The following is a 17,077-nucleotide window of genomic DNA, read 5'->3' on the forward strand; positions in this document are numbered from 1 at the left end:
TCATAGCACGCAATGACTACATCAAGCTTGTGAATAATGAGTGAGAAAGTTAGACGAACAAAATTCATATGCTAACCTCTCACCATTACATTAACAGGGGACGTTAGCATTTTGGGTGGGTATGACATTTGTGCATCTATCCGTAATCATGCTAGCATCTATATTCATGTAGAAGTGTTTAGAAACATATTCTATTCTTATTTACAATGAAAGTGACTCCAAAATGGCACATTTACCATTTAATTTCAATTGGGCACAAAACAATTTTAAACGAAATCAAAACAAACAGCAAATGTATCCAACAAATTTGTAGTCACAAGGTTAATGTAGCCATTGCGTGCTAAGAATATGGGACCAAATACTTCACTTTTTACTACTTAAATAAACAGGTAAGTGAATTTGTCCCAATACTTTTGGTCCCCTAAAATGGGAGGACTGTGTACAAAAAGTGGTGTAATTTCTAAATGGTTCACCTGATATGGATGAAAATACCCTCAAATTAAAGCTGAAAGTCTACACTTTAACCTATCATTTAAAATTGCTAGAGTACAAAGAAAAACAATAATTTTGGAGCTCACTGTAGGTGTGAATCAGCCTTTGTTCTCTGTGAAGTCGGTTCAGTTCACTCTTCCTGGTTGTATTCTGAACAAGTAGGCATGCTTCTCATTTAAACATTACTGGGTTGGCTTGGGCTCATGTTACCAGAACTCGGGTATCCTGAATTTATCCTGACAGAGTTCTCTAGATTGATTTTAAAAGTTGAATAACATGATCATACTACAGCACAACATGACGTGTTCACCTTGTGTAGCCTAGGGCTAGGTTATATTAGAGCTTTATGGGAAGGGATGTTGCTGTGTCGCAGTCAGAATATAATCGTGTCAAAGCTTGTGCCTGCAGCTCTTTACTTGTTAGAATGTGGGAGTGCATGTTTGAATGTCACCTCTGGTCTCTGGAAATTTTCCTTTGACAATTGAACAAACAGAAATGATTGACAAGCCTGAATTTAGCCGTAGTCTATATCACTCTCTCGTTCCATAGACACACATTTAGACAGTATTTTTAAGGTGTACTTGAACAACTTTATTCTTCATACTAAGTACGTCCTCATCTTAAAATCACACAAATGTTGACATTCTGATTTGCTTAATGGCCGGTTGCTCACCTTTGCAGATATTCTTAAGAGCAGCTTAAACGTGAACAAAGTTAGAAACGTAATCTCACCCTGAGTCTCCTGACACACACACATCCCACAGTTCAGAGGCATATCCCTGACCACTGGCACATGAGACATGACATCATATTACCCCATGTTTGGTTTACTTATATTTTGTAACCATGACAACTGGTAGACTGTTGGAGCTAGGAACACAAGCATTTCGCTACACCCACAATAACATCTGCTAAATATGTGGATGCGAACAATAACATGTGATTTGATTTGACTAATAAATCCTTTTATGGTAAATAGGTTTCGACTATTCTAAATGATGTGGTGGGAAACGTTAACGTGACAATGCCATGATTCTTATCTAGAATTGGGTTAGGCCTACCCTCCATATTCAAACACCATGTCTGTCAGTTTTTATTTTTAGATACAGTGAACACCGAGTTAATTTGATGTGCTAGGTAATAGTCATAGATTGCTTAACTATCATTACATTTTCTTCATTGCAACTATGACTCATAAAGTAAGAGAGCATAGCGTAGATGGAGACTTTCAGTGCCCTATGATTCAGTGGGCAGGATTCCTGGCTTGGTTACTGGCACAGAGAAAGACATGGGCTGCATCCCAAATGGATGCAAAAGTAATGCACTATACAGGGAATAGGGTGCCATTTGGGGTGCACAGACTAACCCAGTAACATAGCTAGTCAGGTCACGTTCCCATAGAGACTGTCACGACAGAGTTTCATTCCTTCGTTTACGTTCCTGGAACACTGTCCAGTACCTACTCATTCCAGAGCCTACTAAATGTTTACCATTGTGCTGAGTGGTTTTGCAGTCTGTGTAGTATTGTGATGCTTTAGTGCACTGTTGCTGCACACAGACTCTGGCATTGTCCTGAAAACTTCTAGTTGGCGTTACAGTATTTGTTTTGTTATCCAATCCGCACTAAGAATGTGTACCAAATGACACTTTATTCCCTGGTAAAAACCCTGGTCAAAAGTAGTGAAAAGTACTACATATGGAAAAGGGTGCCATTTAGGATACAGACTATGCTTGCCACATACTGTACAGCCTACAGTCATCCCTTCCATAAAACCTGTGCAGAATGAACAGTTACTGATTTGGTATAGTTTGCCCTTTTGTAGTGAGAATCTTAGAAGCCTTATCTGTCTCCTGGGCCTGTACTGTATTGCATTCTTTTTGAGAATGCTAATTTTCCTCAAGAAATTGCTTTTTGCTCTAGACTGTGTTTTTAAAGTTAATGTCCGTGTTCACTGTTCAGGTCAAAGTGATAACTGTCTTACCAGGTACTGGAGTGGTCATTGTAGCAGTCTACAAAGATATGACATGATGAAAGTAGATAACATATTCTATTATAAAGTATAAATCAATGCTTTGCTTTGGAAATGTCAGTTAGAACCAATTCAAATGAATGTCTTGAATGCACTTTTTCATTAGGAAACTGTACTCCTCACGGACTGCGAGCTTTCATTAGCTGTTGTTTCATTAGGAAACTCCTCCTCACGGACTGAGAGCTTTCATTAGCTGTTGTTTCATTAGGAAACTGTACTCCTCACGGACTGAGAGCTTTCATTAACTGTTCTTTCATTGGGAAACTGTACTCCTCACGGACTGAGAGCTTTCATTAGCTGTTGAGCTGCTTTCAAGTTACTGCATTTTAGCCATCGGAAATTCCTCTTCTCCTGATAATGAGTCACTGAGAACCGATCTTAAAGTGCTTTGAAATTACTCCCTTTGTTTGGACTTTGATTTACTATTTGCCTACTCTATAGCTTCCCGTATTAAAACAGAGCTAACTCATCAATATTGATTAGTCTCTATTTTCTCAGTTTTGTGAATGTTTCTGCTTTGTTAAACTTGTATGTAACAATTTGAACTATTGCACTAATTGGGTCTGTCCAGTCTGTCCTCATTTCTAATCCGTTCATTACATTTTATTACAATGATTAGCTAGATGAGAACAGTAGCTGGATTAGAACCTCATAAAGATGTGCTGCAGTAGCTTTATCATTCAGTGCTTAGGAGCCCAGTGAGTGATGCAGACCAAGGCAGGAGACGCACAGAGCTAGAGCCTGCCCACCATATACATATCCTCTCTGCATTGTACTGAAATAGCGAGTCATATTGATGAGCAGTTCCATGGAGCAGGCTGCTGCCCTCTTAGTGAGAATGCTCTCCCTAAGTTTAGAGGACAAGGACAAGAGCTAGTTGTGGAGTCACTTTCTAAATTAAATAACTGTAATGAATTCAATGAAATAAAAGGACTCGTGTTTGTGGTCATGTGTTCCTTGTATGGGTTTATCAACATTTACTTTCTTCTCTGTCATTCAAGGCATGTTTCCTTTTTTTCTTCCAGTTGCTGGATATAAACTGGACAGGCCTCACAAATATGCTGGACATTCCAGGATTGAAGTAAGTGACAACTGCAAGATTGCAAACCCTGCTTGTAATGGGTCTCGGTTACATGGCTTCTGTCAGCACTACCAAGCCCTTATCACTCTCTTTCACTCCAGATGGGTGGGGTGTAGGTTTGGGCCGATATGATTAAATCAAATATCGGTATATTTGATATTGACGATTTATTGTGATGTGGAAGACTATACTCTCTTTGAACTTTACAAATCAAAACTGTGCAGATGTATCTGTTAAACTGTATGTTGAAAATGAAGTCTAAATGAAGACTTTTTTTTTTTCGCTATACAAAATATTATTTAATGAGTGTGACTATAATATTGTGAATACGCACACAATTTTCAGTCTGGAATTATTTTGCCATTAATGGTGCAAAATTATTATATCGGATATCTCGACATTTGGAGTAACATATCGTAGAAGAGGTCTCCCCAAATAGTTAGAACTGGCCTAACCCACAATATAGAGTTCAAAGTATTCAGATCCCTTTTATTACGCCTTATTCTAAAATTGTTCAAATGGTTTTTGAATCAATCTACACACAATACCCCACAATGACAAAGCAAAAACAGGTTTTTAGAAATATTAACAAATGTATTATAAATGTAAAACTGAAATATGACATTTACATAAGTATTCAGACCCTTTACTCAGAACTTTGTTAAAGCACTTTTGGGTATGATGCTACAAGCTTGGCACATGTGTTTGGGGAGTTCCTCAGTTCCTCCTGTTCTTCTCTGAAGAGCCTCTCAACCTCTGTCAGGTTGGATGGGGAGCGTTGCTGCACAGCTATTTTCTGGTCTCTCCAGAGATGCTCAATCAGGTTCAAGTCCGGGCTCTGGCTGGGCCACTCAAGGACATTCAGAGAATTCTCCCGAAGCCACTCCTGTGTTGTCTTGGCTGTGTGCTAATGGCTGTGAACCTTCGCCCCAGTCTGAGGTCCTGAGCGCTCTGGAGCAGGTTTTCATCAAAGATCTCTCTGTACTTTGCTCTGTTCATCTTTGCCTCGATCCTGACTAGTCTCCCAGTCCCTGCCGCTGAAAAACATCCTCACAGCATGATGCTGCCAACACCATGCTTCACCATAGGGATGGTGCCAGGTTTCTTCCAGATGTGATGCTTGGCATTCAGGCCACAGAGTTAAATCTTGGATTCATCTGACCAGAGAATCTTGTTTCTCATGGTCTGAGAGTCTTTAGGTGCCTTTTGGCAAACTCCAAGCGGGCTGTCATGTGCCTTTTACTGAAGAGTGGCTTTTGTCTGGCTGCTCTACCATAAAGGCCTGATTTGGTGTAGTGCTACAGAGATGGTTGTCCTTCTGGAATGTTCTCCCGTCTCTACAGAGGAACTCTAGAGCTCTGTCAGTGACCATGGGGTTATTGGTCACCTCCCTGACCAAGGTTCTTCTCCACCGATTGCTCAGTTTGGCTGGGCGGACAGCTCTAGGAAGAGTCTTGGGGGTTCCAAACTTCTTCCATTTAAGAATGATGGAGGCCACTGTGTTCTTGGGGACCTACAATGCTGCAGAAATTGTTTAGTACCCTTCTCCAGATATGTGCCTCGACACAATCCTGTCTCAGAGCTCCACGGAGAATTCCTTCAACCTCATAGCTTGCTTTTTGCTCTGACATGCACTGTCAACTGTGGGACCTTATATAGACAGGTGTGTGTGCCTTTACAAATCATGTCCAATCAATTTTAATTTACCACAGGTGGACTCCAATTAATTTGTAGAAACATCTCAAGGATGATCAATGGAAACAGGATGCACCTGAGCTCCATTTTGAGTCTCATAGCAAAGGGTCTGAATACTTATGTAAATAAGGTTTTTCTGTTTCTTTTAATTTTGAATACATTTGCAAAAATGTCTTAACCTGTTTTTGCTTTGTCATTATGGGGTATTGTGTGTAGATTGCTGAGGATATTTTTTAAAACTTTAAAACATTTGAGAATAAGGCTGTAATGCAATAAAATATGGAAAAAGTTGGAGTCTGAATACTTTCCAAAGGCACTGTAGGTATGGTAGGGAAATTAGTTCTGGTATTGGTTTACTCAGAGGGTGTTGTCTACAGTTACAGTACACATTCATAGTAAATGGATATCTGTATTTTATCCTTGTGGGCATCCCAAATGGCACCCTATTCCCTAGAGTGTGCACTATTTTTGGCCAGTGCTCTGAGTCCTGGTAAAAATATTGCACTATAAAGGTAATATGTTGCCATTTGGGACACACCTTGTTATCAGTCTAAATAGGCTAATAGATTAGAGGCAAAACATTTTTTTATGTGAGCACCAATTACCAGGGATGAAAGGAGGAGGTAGAGAAGGGGAAAGGTATCTATATCATGAAGTTCATTGTGTCAGTGAGAGCGTAAAGGCTAAGGTTTACTAGGCTGTTTAGGCTGTTTATGGCTCCTGTGTCAGGCTTTAAAACAGCTCTGTCCCTCCGGTGTTGACAGATCCTGGTCAAAAGTATACACTATGTAGGGAATTAGGATGCTATTTTGAACGCTGCCCAGGCAGCACAAACAGACAGGCGCTAGGGAACATTTAACATGAAGGCCTCATTTCTGTGGAGAGAGAGAGCCAGGTGGCAGCTTTCAGGGCTGGATGGAGGGAGGGAGTGCACCCATATGCGCATGCCTGTACTTGTATGGCACGCGTACGTGTTAGTAGCATTTTACTGTATGTCGGTAATGACACCATGGCAGGTATAAATGATTAACAGCCAGTCCACCTTCTCAGACAGAGCTGCTGTCTGTGAGGGATAAGGAGGGAGAATGGTCAGCATAGCTCTCCCTGCTTGCATCCCAAATGACAACCTATTCCCTATATAGTGCACTACTTTTGACTAGGGCCCATAGGGAATAAGGTGCCATTTGGGAAGCTGGCCCTGTAGCTGCGTGTTAAAACTACACCACTGTGAAGTCACAGCACCATGAATCATGCATTTACAGCTCTATGCAAAGCAGCCATGTGGTGGAGGGCTGCAATTAGAGGACAAGAAGCCATCACATGGATATACTACTGGACCCAATAGCTTGTTTCAACATCTCACTCTTCAAGTTCTGTCAAATGCTGTCACTGTCCGCATGTGATATGCTCACTTATCCCAAAAGTGGGATCAAATAAAACACAGCTAAATGGACCAATGGAAATACAGTGTAAATACAGTTGTCAAGGGTAGTCTCCCTGAAAAATACTGTTAGAAGTCACATGAAAAAAGGAAATGAGCAACTAACTGGGCGGCCGGTAGCCTAGCGGGTAGGAGCGTTAGGCCACGGGGAAGGTTGCTGGATTAAATTCCAGAGCCGACAAGGTAAAAATCTGCCGTTCTGCCCTTGAGCAAGGCAGTTAACCCCCAACAACAACTGCTCCCCGGGCGCCGATGACATGGATGTTGATTAAGTCAGCCCCATGTACCTCTCTGATTCAGAAGGGTTGGGTTAAGTGCGGAAGACACATTTCAGTTGAATGCATCCAGTTGTGCAACTGACTAGGTATCCCCCCATTTTCCTTTCCCTAACCACACAGACAGGATCCCCATTGTAGTGATGTGGGCCCTCCAGCTTCCTTTGTTTATGATGAACTTTAAACTATAAATAGTCATTTAAACCGAGCTAGCCCTCCTCCTGAAAAGCCCCTGGAATCCCTTAGGGCTGCTATTGAAATGATTGAATTAATGAATAGATTAGAATGGGGATTATAACTAGTTTATTTTATCTAAGTGTTGATATTTATAGAAGGTGATGATGGAGTGGTCAGAGAAGTTGACGTGATTCAATAGGTGCTTGTGTTTTGAAGCTTGGATGGGATATGTGTTAAAATGCTACAGTGAATGTTTGGCCATTGAATATACTAAATTCAATGAAGAGCCATGCAGAGATACAGGTAACTGCCAAAATAAAGGAAACACTTGAGTAAATAAGGGATACAAAATATATTAAAACCAGGTGCTTCCACACAAGTGTGGTTCCTGAGTTAAGCAATTAACATCCCATCATGCTTAAGGTCATGTATAAAAATGCCCAGTTGCCCATATTTGTTTCCACCATGGCTAGAAGAAAAGATCTGTGACTTTGAAAGAGGGGTCTCAAAATAGCATAGGGTGTTTAAAGGGTGTGTGTGTCAGTCACCAGATCAACCCAATTGAACACTTATGGGAGATTTTGGAGCGGCACCTGAGACAGCGTTTACCACCACCATCAAACAAAACACCAAATTATGGAATGTCTCGTGGAAGAATGGTGTCACATCACTTCAGCAGGGTTCCAGACACTTGTAGAATCTATGCCAAGGTGTATTGAAACTGTTCTGGCAGCTTGTGGTGGCATAATGCCCTATTAAGACACTATGTTGGTGTTTCCTTTATTTTTGCAGTTACCTGTATGTTTAGGCCTATATGGCAGTGGTTTGATAGTAAGTTTTGGTCCCTGATCGAGGTCCACAGTTAAACAAATAAGTATGGTGCCTGATGTGTTATTTGTTTTTGTATGACACTCCTTCCTGTGAAATGTAGCCTTCCTCTTTATATGGGTTTGCAGGAAACAACCTGAAACCTGAAAGCCTTGCCTCAAACACACTCTCTCACACACACACACACACACAGTTGTCCCCCCCCCCCTCCCCCCCAACACAGACACGCTCTGAGTCTAAAGAGTCTGAAAAGTTTAATTGTAGCTTACCAGGAGAGTGTGTGTGTCTGAACAGACAGAGGGTTCTGTGTATGAGGCTCACATTTCCTCTGGTATGATTTGCATCTCACTCTCAAACAGCAGGCACCTCAGCTCACCCCTAAGTGTGTGTGTTTGGCCCCTGTCTGGGACCACTTTTTTCATTCTTGGAATGGAAGTGGTATCTCCTCCTCCCCCAACACACAGACCTACTCTGAAGGTATAAAGTCTGGAAAGTTGAACTGTGGCTTTGCTGATCTCTTCCTACAGACAAAAAGTAAAGAAATAGGACAAAATGTAAAGTCACTAACATGTGTTATCAATTATAATTTGAGTCAATTGCAGTTGAACACCAGCAATGAATACATTCCTTCTGCAATAAACCCAGAAATGAGCGGGCTGGCCTCCACATATTTCGCATCCACACTTTTTTTTCCCAGCACCAAAAGCAACCTCCCTTTATAGACAAGATAGAATATGTCGTAACCTCAGAGGAATCTTGAGGACGGGATGGGGGAGGCCCGGCTGCACCATTAAACCCAGCTCTGAGGGAGTAACACACCCACTTAGGGTGTTCTCCATTCACTACAATGCTGCCATCTAGTGGGTATTAGAAAAACGTAACATTGACTGTTGTTTTGATTCCCCTTTTACGATAAGCTTCGTCTTGGCTCCAGTTTAAATACATAATTTAAATACAGGATATCCATATTCCTGTAAGGATTAGTAGTGGAGCCATTGAAAGTTGTGGGATACTACGCTGAGCCCATAAATAGACTATTAGGAAGTGGAGAAGTTTCTGTGTGTGCACACCACTGTCACATGTCTAGTTTCAACTTCACAGACAGATGGTGCCAGCTGCAGATGGTAGTGTAATGTCTCTTGGCACAGGTCTATGGTATGAGTCAGGTGGGGGTGGGAGCAGGGAGGGAAGTTGGGCCTCTGGACTTCAGACTGTGACAGTGCCCTTGATTTCTGCTGTCAAACATAGTGACACAGGGCTTGTTTCAAATGGCATTGTTTTGAGATCAAAGCAAGAGCTGCATGTAGCCACGTGTGCCAATTTGTTCATATTATTTGCTAGTTAGTGAGTTATTAGCCTATTAGCCCAGTTATAGATCATTTGTAGTCAAATGTGGAAAAATTATTTTGGTAGAACATCTTGAGTTTTATTATTACTTTGAAAGATACTGATCTAATTAATAATTTATAAACATCTTTCTCTGAAAAATACTGTCCCCACTTTTGATGTCACTACTGACTTTAAAAGAGCTAAAGCTGCAACCCTACAAATATCACTAGGTGATGGGATTGCACCCCTCTCCACTATGGCCACATTTCTGCAAACATTTTAGAGAAAATTAGATAACAAATTGGTCAATCTTAATGTATTTTTAAGAAGTGTCACTAGTACCGAACATATATGAAATATGTAAAGTACGGTTTTGTGACTAAAATATGTTTGTTGGCGTGTACATCTGTCCAAATGAAAGATAGCCAGCCATATGTTAGCTATGGGGAGTCTTTAAAGTCCAAAATAAATCAAATCACAACCGAAACAATTGACACAATAGAGATACTGTATGTAGAGGTTTCATCTTTGTGTCTCTGCTATAAACGATTCTGTGACCGCATGGGCAGCGCCATTGAGGCTATTTCCAATTTGATGTTGCATGCGCCATGCTCTACCTACTGAGCTACAGAGGACCACTGTGGGTAGTGGAAAAGTGCACACTTGAGGAAAAATGTAGAGTATTGAAATGCATAGCCAGCAGGGAGGCTTTAACCCTGCAATTTTTTGGCCATGTATTTGGTCAAAACATAGACATCGATAATGTACTGTACTTTACTATATTGTACTATACTCTACTGTATGGTGCTCTACTGTTCTGTGCTGTACTGTACCCTACTCTAATGTTCTACAATGTACTCAAGTTTACTCTACTTGAGTTTCTTACAATAGGAGAAAGGGCCCAGGGACTTTTGATCTAGTGGTCTTGGTGCTGAGAGCACTCAAGATCACAAATTCTGGCTTTAATTTGTCATGGTCTCAACTCACTGGGTCTAGGTCTGGATCTTGGGACCAATGTCCTGATATACATCTTAGTCTTGGCTCCTGGATATTACCATCTGAAACGCTTGTTATTTTGCCAAAATAAAGATATGTAAAGTCATAATTTAAACATCTAACAACATAAATAATTAGATGCTGTTAGGTCCTTATTTTTCAGAGTAAATAACCCACGGACACTAGAGAAGCTTTCACCAAGTTTAATCATTCCCCAAAGGTTCTGACCAGCTGAATATTTCAGACATCACAGTTTATATGCATCCTACTTAAGACACTCCTCCTCTTTACAGTTTATGGCTCCACAGAAAAGAAGGTAACCAGATACTAACCCTGATTACTCCCTTAAGGGGAACTGACCTCACCACCTTCACCTAATCCACAGATATCCATCTGTCTTCCCTATATCAACACATCGCTCTCCTCTCCTCCACCAAACACATTCCAAAGCCTTCTGGGTTGCTACAGATTCTTTCTATTCAAGGCTTCGTCTCTATCATTTATTTAATATCTCAATGTTCAAAGTTTAGCTGATTTCCAACAGGACCAATGTCCTGATATACGTCTTGGCTCCTGGATATTACCATCTGAAACGCTTGTTATTTTGCCAAAATAAAGATATGTAAAGTCATAATTTAAACATCTAACAACATAAATAATTAGATGCTGTTAGGTTCTAATTTTCAGAGTAAATAACCCACAGACACTAGAGAAGCTCAACCAATTCAGACACAGACATGGCTTCCCCCATGGTAGTATTCATACCCCACTTTGGGTGGAGTCTCCTCATTATCGCTAAACATTGCATCATTATTGCTGACCAGGGAGCTAAGTGGTATGATCCTTCAACGGTTTCTCCCCTTATCAGTACTGCCTCATGCGATCGTGTTCCCTGTGCTCACCCCCTCCAAACCTTCATTATGGCACCCCTCATGTCTCTTTTGTAACTGTTCCTATACTTCTGAGTATAACAATGTTCAAAGTTTCACCCAGAATCCAACAATGCATAAGTTATTAAATCAATCAACAAGTTTCAGATTCATACAATCAATATTGAACATTTTACAGAAAACTCAATTAAATTGAAAGGTTTGGTTAAACATTGTTTTTACTATTTTGTTGATTTTTGTATCCAAATGAAATTCATAAAATTAATCTATAATCGGTTTATCAAAATGATCACTACTGTGCATGGTTTTCCCTTTTATTGCAATTTTTTATTTTATTCAGTAACGTTTATGGGGTGGTAAGGAATTCGGGTAAATATTTCAAATATGTAATACAAAGTGTGTAAGTAGTATATACTGTATGTCTACCTGACATACACTACATGACCAAAAGTGTGAAGACATGACACCTGCTTGTCGAACATCTCATTCCAAAATCATGGACATTAATATGGAGTTGGTCCCCCTTTGCTGCTATAACAGCCTCCGCTCTTCTGGGAAGGCTTTCCACTAGAACATTGCTGCAGGTACTTGCTTCCATTCAGCCACGAGTATTAGTGAGGTCGGACACTGATGTTGGGTGATTAGGCCTGGCTCGCAGTCGGTGTTCCAATTCATCCAAAGGTGGTTGAGGTCAGGGTTCTGTGCACCGATCTCAATAAACCATTTCTGTATGGACCTCACTTTGTGCACTGGGGCATTGTCATGCTGAAACAGGAAAAGGTCTTCCCCAAACTGTTGCCACAAAGTTGGAAGCACATAATTGTCTAGAATGTCATTGTATTCTGTAGCGTTAAGATTTCTCTTCACTGGAACTAAGGGGCCTAGCCCGAAACCATGACAAGCCTCAGACCATTATTCCTCCTCCATCAAACTTTACAGTTGGCGCTATGCATCGTCCATCATACTGCCAGATGGTGAAGCGTGATTCATCACTCCAGAGAAAGTGTTTCCACTGCTCGAGAGTCCAATGGCGGAAAGATTTACTCAACTTCAGCCAAAGCTTTGCATTGCGCTTGATGATTTTAGGCTTGCGTGCGGCTGCTCGGCCATTGAAACCCTTTTCATGAAGCTCCCAACAAACAGTTCCTGGGCCCGATGTTGCTTCCAAAGGCAGTTTGGAACTCGGTAGTGAGTGTTGTAACCGAGGGCAGTTTTTTTTTTTACGCGCTTCAGCCTTCATTTCCGCTTCACAATAACAGCCTTTACAGTTGACCAGGGTAGCTCTAGCAGGGCAGGAATTTGACGAAAGGTGGCATCCTATGACGGTGCCACGTTGAAAGTCAATGAGCGCCTCAGTAAGGCCATTCTACTGCCAATGTTTGTCTATGGAGATTGCATCGCTGTGTGCTCGATTTTATACACCTGTCAGCAACGGGTGTGGCTGAAATAGCCGAATCAACTAATTTGAAGGGGTGTCCACATACCTTTTGTATATATAGTGCATGTTGGAAGGCGTGTGCTGAAAGTTTGGGAAAAATAGGATACAAATGTGATAAAAAATGTTTACCCCCAATTTACTCCACTTCTGTAGAATGACCCATATAGGGAATAGAGTGCCATTTGAGATGCAGAATGTTGGTTGAAACAGGATGGAGGTAGCAGCAGCTTGAATGGAAGATAGAAAACATCTATCAGTGGTTCTGTGTGTCCCCTGGACTGTGTGTCTTATAACCTGTATCCCTGTCTGTGTCCCCTGTTAGTGGCTTGTGTGATAACCTGATCCAAGACATCATCTACAGCTACCTGGTCCTGCCCAACCGCATCACCATTCCTCTGGTGGGAGAGGCTCAGCTGGCTCAGCTACGCTTCCCAATACCTAAAGTAGGGAGGATTCCCACTCAGAAAGCAAAACACATATTCCACTATATGAAGCCAAGCCTGATAAATGAATCAATGCATTTTTTACTGTTGTTTTGTTATGTTCAAATGCAACACATCCCTTGTGGCATTATTGAATTCCAATGTTAATGTAATACATGAAATCACTATGATATACAGTATGTATGAACTTAGTGTTTTGTCTCTCTCTCCTCTAGGGTGTCCTGAGGATTCACTTCCTGGAGGCCCAGGACCTGTTAGGGAAGGATAAGTTCCTGGGGGGCCTGATCAAGGGCAAGTCAGACCCGTACGGTGTCCTTCACATCGGCAACCAGCTTTTCCAGAGCAAGGTGGTCAAGGAGAACATCCATCCCAAGTGGAACGAAGTCTATGAGGTAGAGAACATTTTAAAGTGTCCACAGGGAGGTTCGAGAAGTGTTCTTAGGATGATTCTTATGTCGGCAGTTTGAGTGTCTTATTGTCTTATTGACTGTCTTATTGAAGAAACTGAATTGGACTCTTTTACAATATTGGAGTGGGTGGGTTGTCTGACATTAGATACATACTTACAGTACATTACCAATATGTTGTCCTGTATGCCACACAGAAGGTCTGTAAATACTGTATGTGTGAATGTGACCCTCAGGCTTTGGTGTATGAGCACTCAGGACCACAGAACCTGGAGATAGAGCTGTTTGATGAGGACACAGACCAGGATGATTTCCTAGGAAGGTTAATGATAGATTCAAATCCTTTGGGGTCCTTCCTCAGCCATCAAAATCACTTGAACATCAAGCGTGACCTCTGCTGAAGTGCATAAAGCTATCATTGGTTAGCCCCTCTCTCCAACGAACTCACAGCATGTGTATATTTCCCTTGCAGTTTACTGATAGATGTGGCTGAGCTTCAGAAGGAACAGAAAGTTGATGAGGTAAAGTTGATTTATTTTGTGACTTCTTTCGTTCTTAATAAAAACACTCAATTGTAAAGACAGTATATGTGATCACCCAGCACAATGTGTTCCATTCCAGTGGTTTGTCATGGAGGAGGTGAACACCGGAAAGCTGCATTTAAAATTAGAGTGGCTGTCTCTGCTCCCCACTCCTGAAAAGCTGGATCAGGTACACTTTTATCTACTCTGCATCCAAAATGGCACCCTATTGCCCATGTAGTGCAATACTTTTGATCAGTTCAAAAGTAGTGCACTATATAGTCTTTCTGAGTGCTACTTTAGATCATTCTGTATGTTAATGGCCTTTCAGTCCTTCAGCGTTAAGACTTAACATTAATGGGTCTACATATTCCCCTTCTACATCCACGTGAGAGTGAGTAAATGAAACATGCAGATTAGAGGGATAGGTTGGGGAATCCAAGAGTCACGCTGTTTGAACTAGTGCTGTGGTGCTTATTTAACAGCTGTTCCAGTAGTATACTCATAGATCCCTGTAACACCTGATGCTGTGGGTGCGGCCCAAATGGTACCTTATTCCCTATACAGTACACTACTTTTGACCAGGGCCTATTGGGCTCCGGTCAAAAGTAATGCACTAAAAATGGAATAGGGTGCCATTTTGGGACACAAACTGCATTTCTGCAGTCCATTATATCAGCTCTGAAGCCAAGAATAGATAACTCACATCATTCCATGTTTGGCCAACAGTACAAATTGCACCTCCTACAGTATTGGCTAAAGCGCAGCATTCATTCTTTGTCTCCTATTTACTGCCTCTGTGCCTGTTTGAAGGACCGCTATAACCCTAATACCATTGTACTAAGGGGACAAATACAGTTTGAATTGAGTGACAAACTGTAACTATTGATTATGGTCTGGTCCTCTTCCGCTCTCTCTCTCCTAGGTGCTGACCAGTATTAAGGCTGATAAAGGCCAGGCTAACGATGGCCTGTCGTCTGCCCTTCTGGTGGTCTACCTGGACTCAGCAAGGAACCTTCCAGTAAGTCACTTCACCTGTGGTAAACTCACTGTAAGAATAGGAAGAACCACAACAGCTACTATATCCTTAAGATTGATCATCCGTTCTGCTGTGTACAGTAGCAGAGGTTAAATATCAATCATTGGTCCCATTTTAAACTATAAAAAAACCGCACTACATTGCATTAACTCAGCACAACTTCTTTAATGCGTTAGTTAGTAGATGGTAATGTCAAGTTTCCTCAAAGGCCATAAAACAAGGTATTATTGTGCCAGTCTACCAGTCATCAGACAGTATGAGCCTCCCAGTTCACCCCAGCTTCTCTCACCTGCCTCCTCTTCCTCCTCTTCTTCTGATTGTTCTCCTGCTTGAACTCCTTCCCTTTCCTCGTTTCATGTTATTGATCCTCATGATAATGTTAATATTTATCCTTGTGATCATGTAAATATTTATCCTTGTGATCATGTAAATATTTATCCTTGTGATCATGTAAATATTTATTCTCTACCTCTCTTCCCTCCGTCTCAACTGGTCACTCACACTAATAGTCTGCCAAAGGGCTACATAATTGTAGCTGAAGTTGATATACTGTTCTATAATACCTGTGAAATCACAGAATTTGTTTTGACTCTTTTTGCATAAATGCATAGGCAAACCCTGCTTCACATGTCTTCTTTTCAGCCTCTTCTTCTTTGCTTTCTTCTCTCCGTTTCCCTCCTCCTCTGAAGAGTGTGTTCGAGGGGAACTTGGGTTCTGGCTACTTAAAAGAGAGGAGAGCTTCGGGCCTAGTCTTTTGTGAGAATACAGCCTCTCTCTATAGGACCTTATTTGTGAGTCCTCTGGTATTTTGCATCCTAGTTATAGTTTTTTTCCACAGTGTGATTTTTGTTTGTAATTATGACGATTGAAAGTAGAGAGAAATTCCAATAAGCATGTTGACTGTCGTATGATTGACTTATGCACGTATAAGGTCTTAATATTTTGCATAAAACATAGTGAGGCTGTCAGTCATAACTATGAAGCCAAAACTTGAGAAAGATATCGGTGCAAAAGAGCCAGAGGCATGTTAGGAGGCTTGTCTGTAGATTGCTTTCCCTCCATCCTGCTCACCCAGCCATTACCCGCCCCTTAGTGGGTTGTTGCCCCAGCAACAAATGCTCTCTTACCTGTAACACGGGCGTCCTCAGGACACTGACCCTGCCTCGCCTTGTCTCAAACTCCAGACATAACCAGTCATCTCAAAGCATCTCCCGATGCCAGTCTCCTGTTACACATGCCTCCCACACTACTCAGTCCAAAAGCAATGGCATGACTTGTCAAGGCATGTCTGTCTCAAATGGCACCCTTTTCATTATATAGGGATTAGTTTGCCATTTGGGAAGGAGTCAGTGACATGACCTGTCAAGCCATGTTAACAATTCTCCAGAGATGTGTAGCTGACAACAAAAATATCATTTTTAACAACAGATAATGAATAACTAATGTGATATAGAATACAAGGATATGCTACGTCCTAAATGAAATGCTTCGCTCTGTGGATGAACTGTATTCATTTAACTGTAGATGTATTTGTTGATAGAAATGATGTTGTCTGTGTTGTACGAAAGTACTCATCAAGAGAATGACTCCATTCCATTTACCCATAAAGAGATGATAATGTATCTGGAATTCCATAGATGTAGATAAAAAGTACAAACGTGAATATCCCCATTTTTGGTTGGAGGATTCCCAGATTCCGTCCTATTCTTGGAATCCTCCAACTGGGATTTTTAGAAGCCCAAAATTCCTAGGTTAAGTTACTAGAATTTTGCAACCTTACCCCCAATTATTACTCTCTATTCACAAACACCATCTCACTCCTGTTAGTGGACAGCCTTGTCAGGGTTGGAATGATGCTTCTGTTTTCTCCATAATGAATGCTCCTCTTTATCTCCCATTGGGGTTTTCCTGGGTATGTCGTTGTCAATACTCTTCATGATTTATTAACCTTGTGCTCATCATGTTGTTTTTGTCTCTGTCTCTACCTGTTGCCCT

General features: G+C 41.2%; 1 protein-coding gene across 4 annotated transcripts in view; it reads left to right on the top strand.

Annotated features, from left to right (window-relative positions):
- Nucleotides 1-17,077, top strand: part of LOC129823985 (extended synaptotagmin-2-B-like) — a 48,802-nt gene that overhangs the window by 24,839 nt on the left and 6,886 nt on the right. For 2 of the 4 annotated variants that reach the window (XM_055883203.1, XM_055883204.1), the window contains exons 8-15: nucleotides 3,548-3,603; nucleotides 12,995-13,115; nucleotides 13,331-13,507; nucleotides 13,759-13,844; nucleotides 13,995-14,043; nucleotides 14,144-14,233; nucleotides 14,969-15,064; nucleotides 15,772-15,873. In XM_055883203.1, coding sequence (XP_055739178.1) covers nucleotides 3,548-3,603; nucleotides 12,995-13,115; nucleotides 13,331-13,507; nucleotides 13,759-13,844; nucleotides 13,995-14,043; nucleotides 14,144-14,233; nucleotides 14,969-15,064; nucleotides 15,772-15,873 — 777 coding nt within the window. The remainder of the gene's footprint in view (nucleotides 1-3,547; nucleotides 3,604-12,994; nucleotides 13,116-13,330; nucleotides 13,508-13,758; nucleotides 13,845-13,994; nucleotides 14,044-14,143; nucleotides 14,234-14,968; nucleotides 15,065-15,771; nucleotides 15,874-17,077) is intronic. The other 2 variants (XM_055883205.1, XM_055883206.1) reach the window with 1 other exon arrangement.

This window comes from Salvelinus fontinalis, chromosome 26 (assembly GCF_029448725.1).
Source record: "Salvelinus fontinalis isolate EN_2023a chromosome 26, ASM2944872v1, whole genome shotgun sequence".
NCBI lineage: Eukaryota > Metazoa > Chordata > Actinopteri > Salmoniformes > Salmonidae > Salvelinus > Salvelinus fontinalis.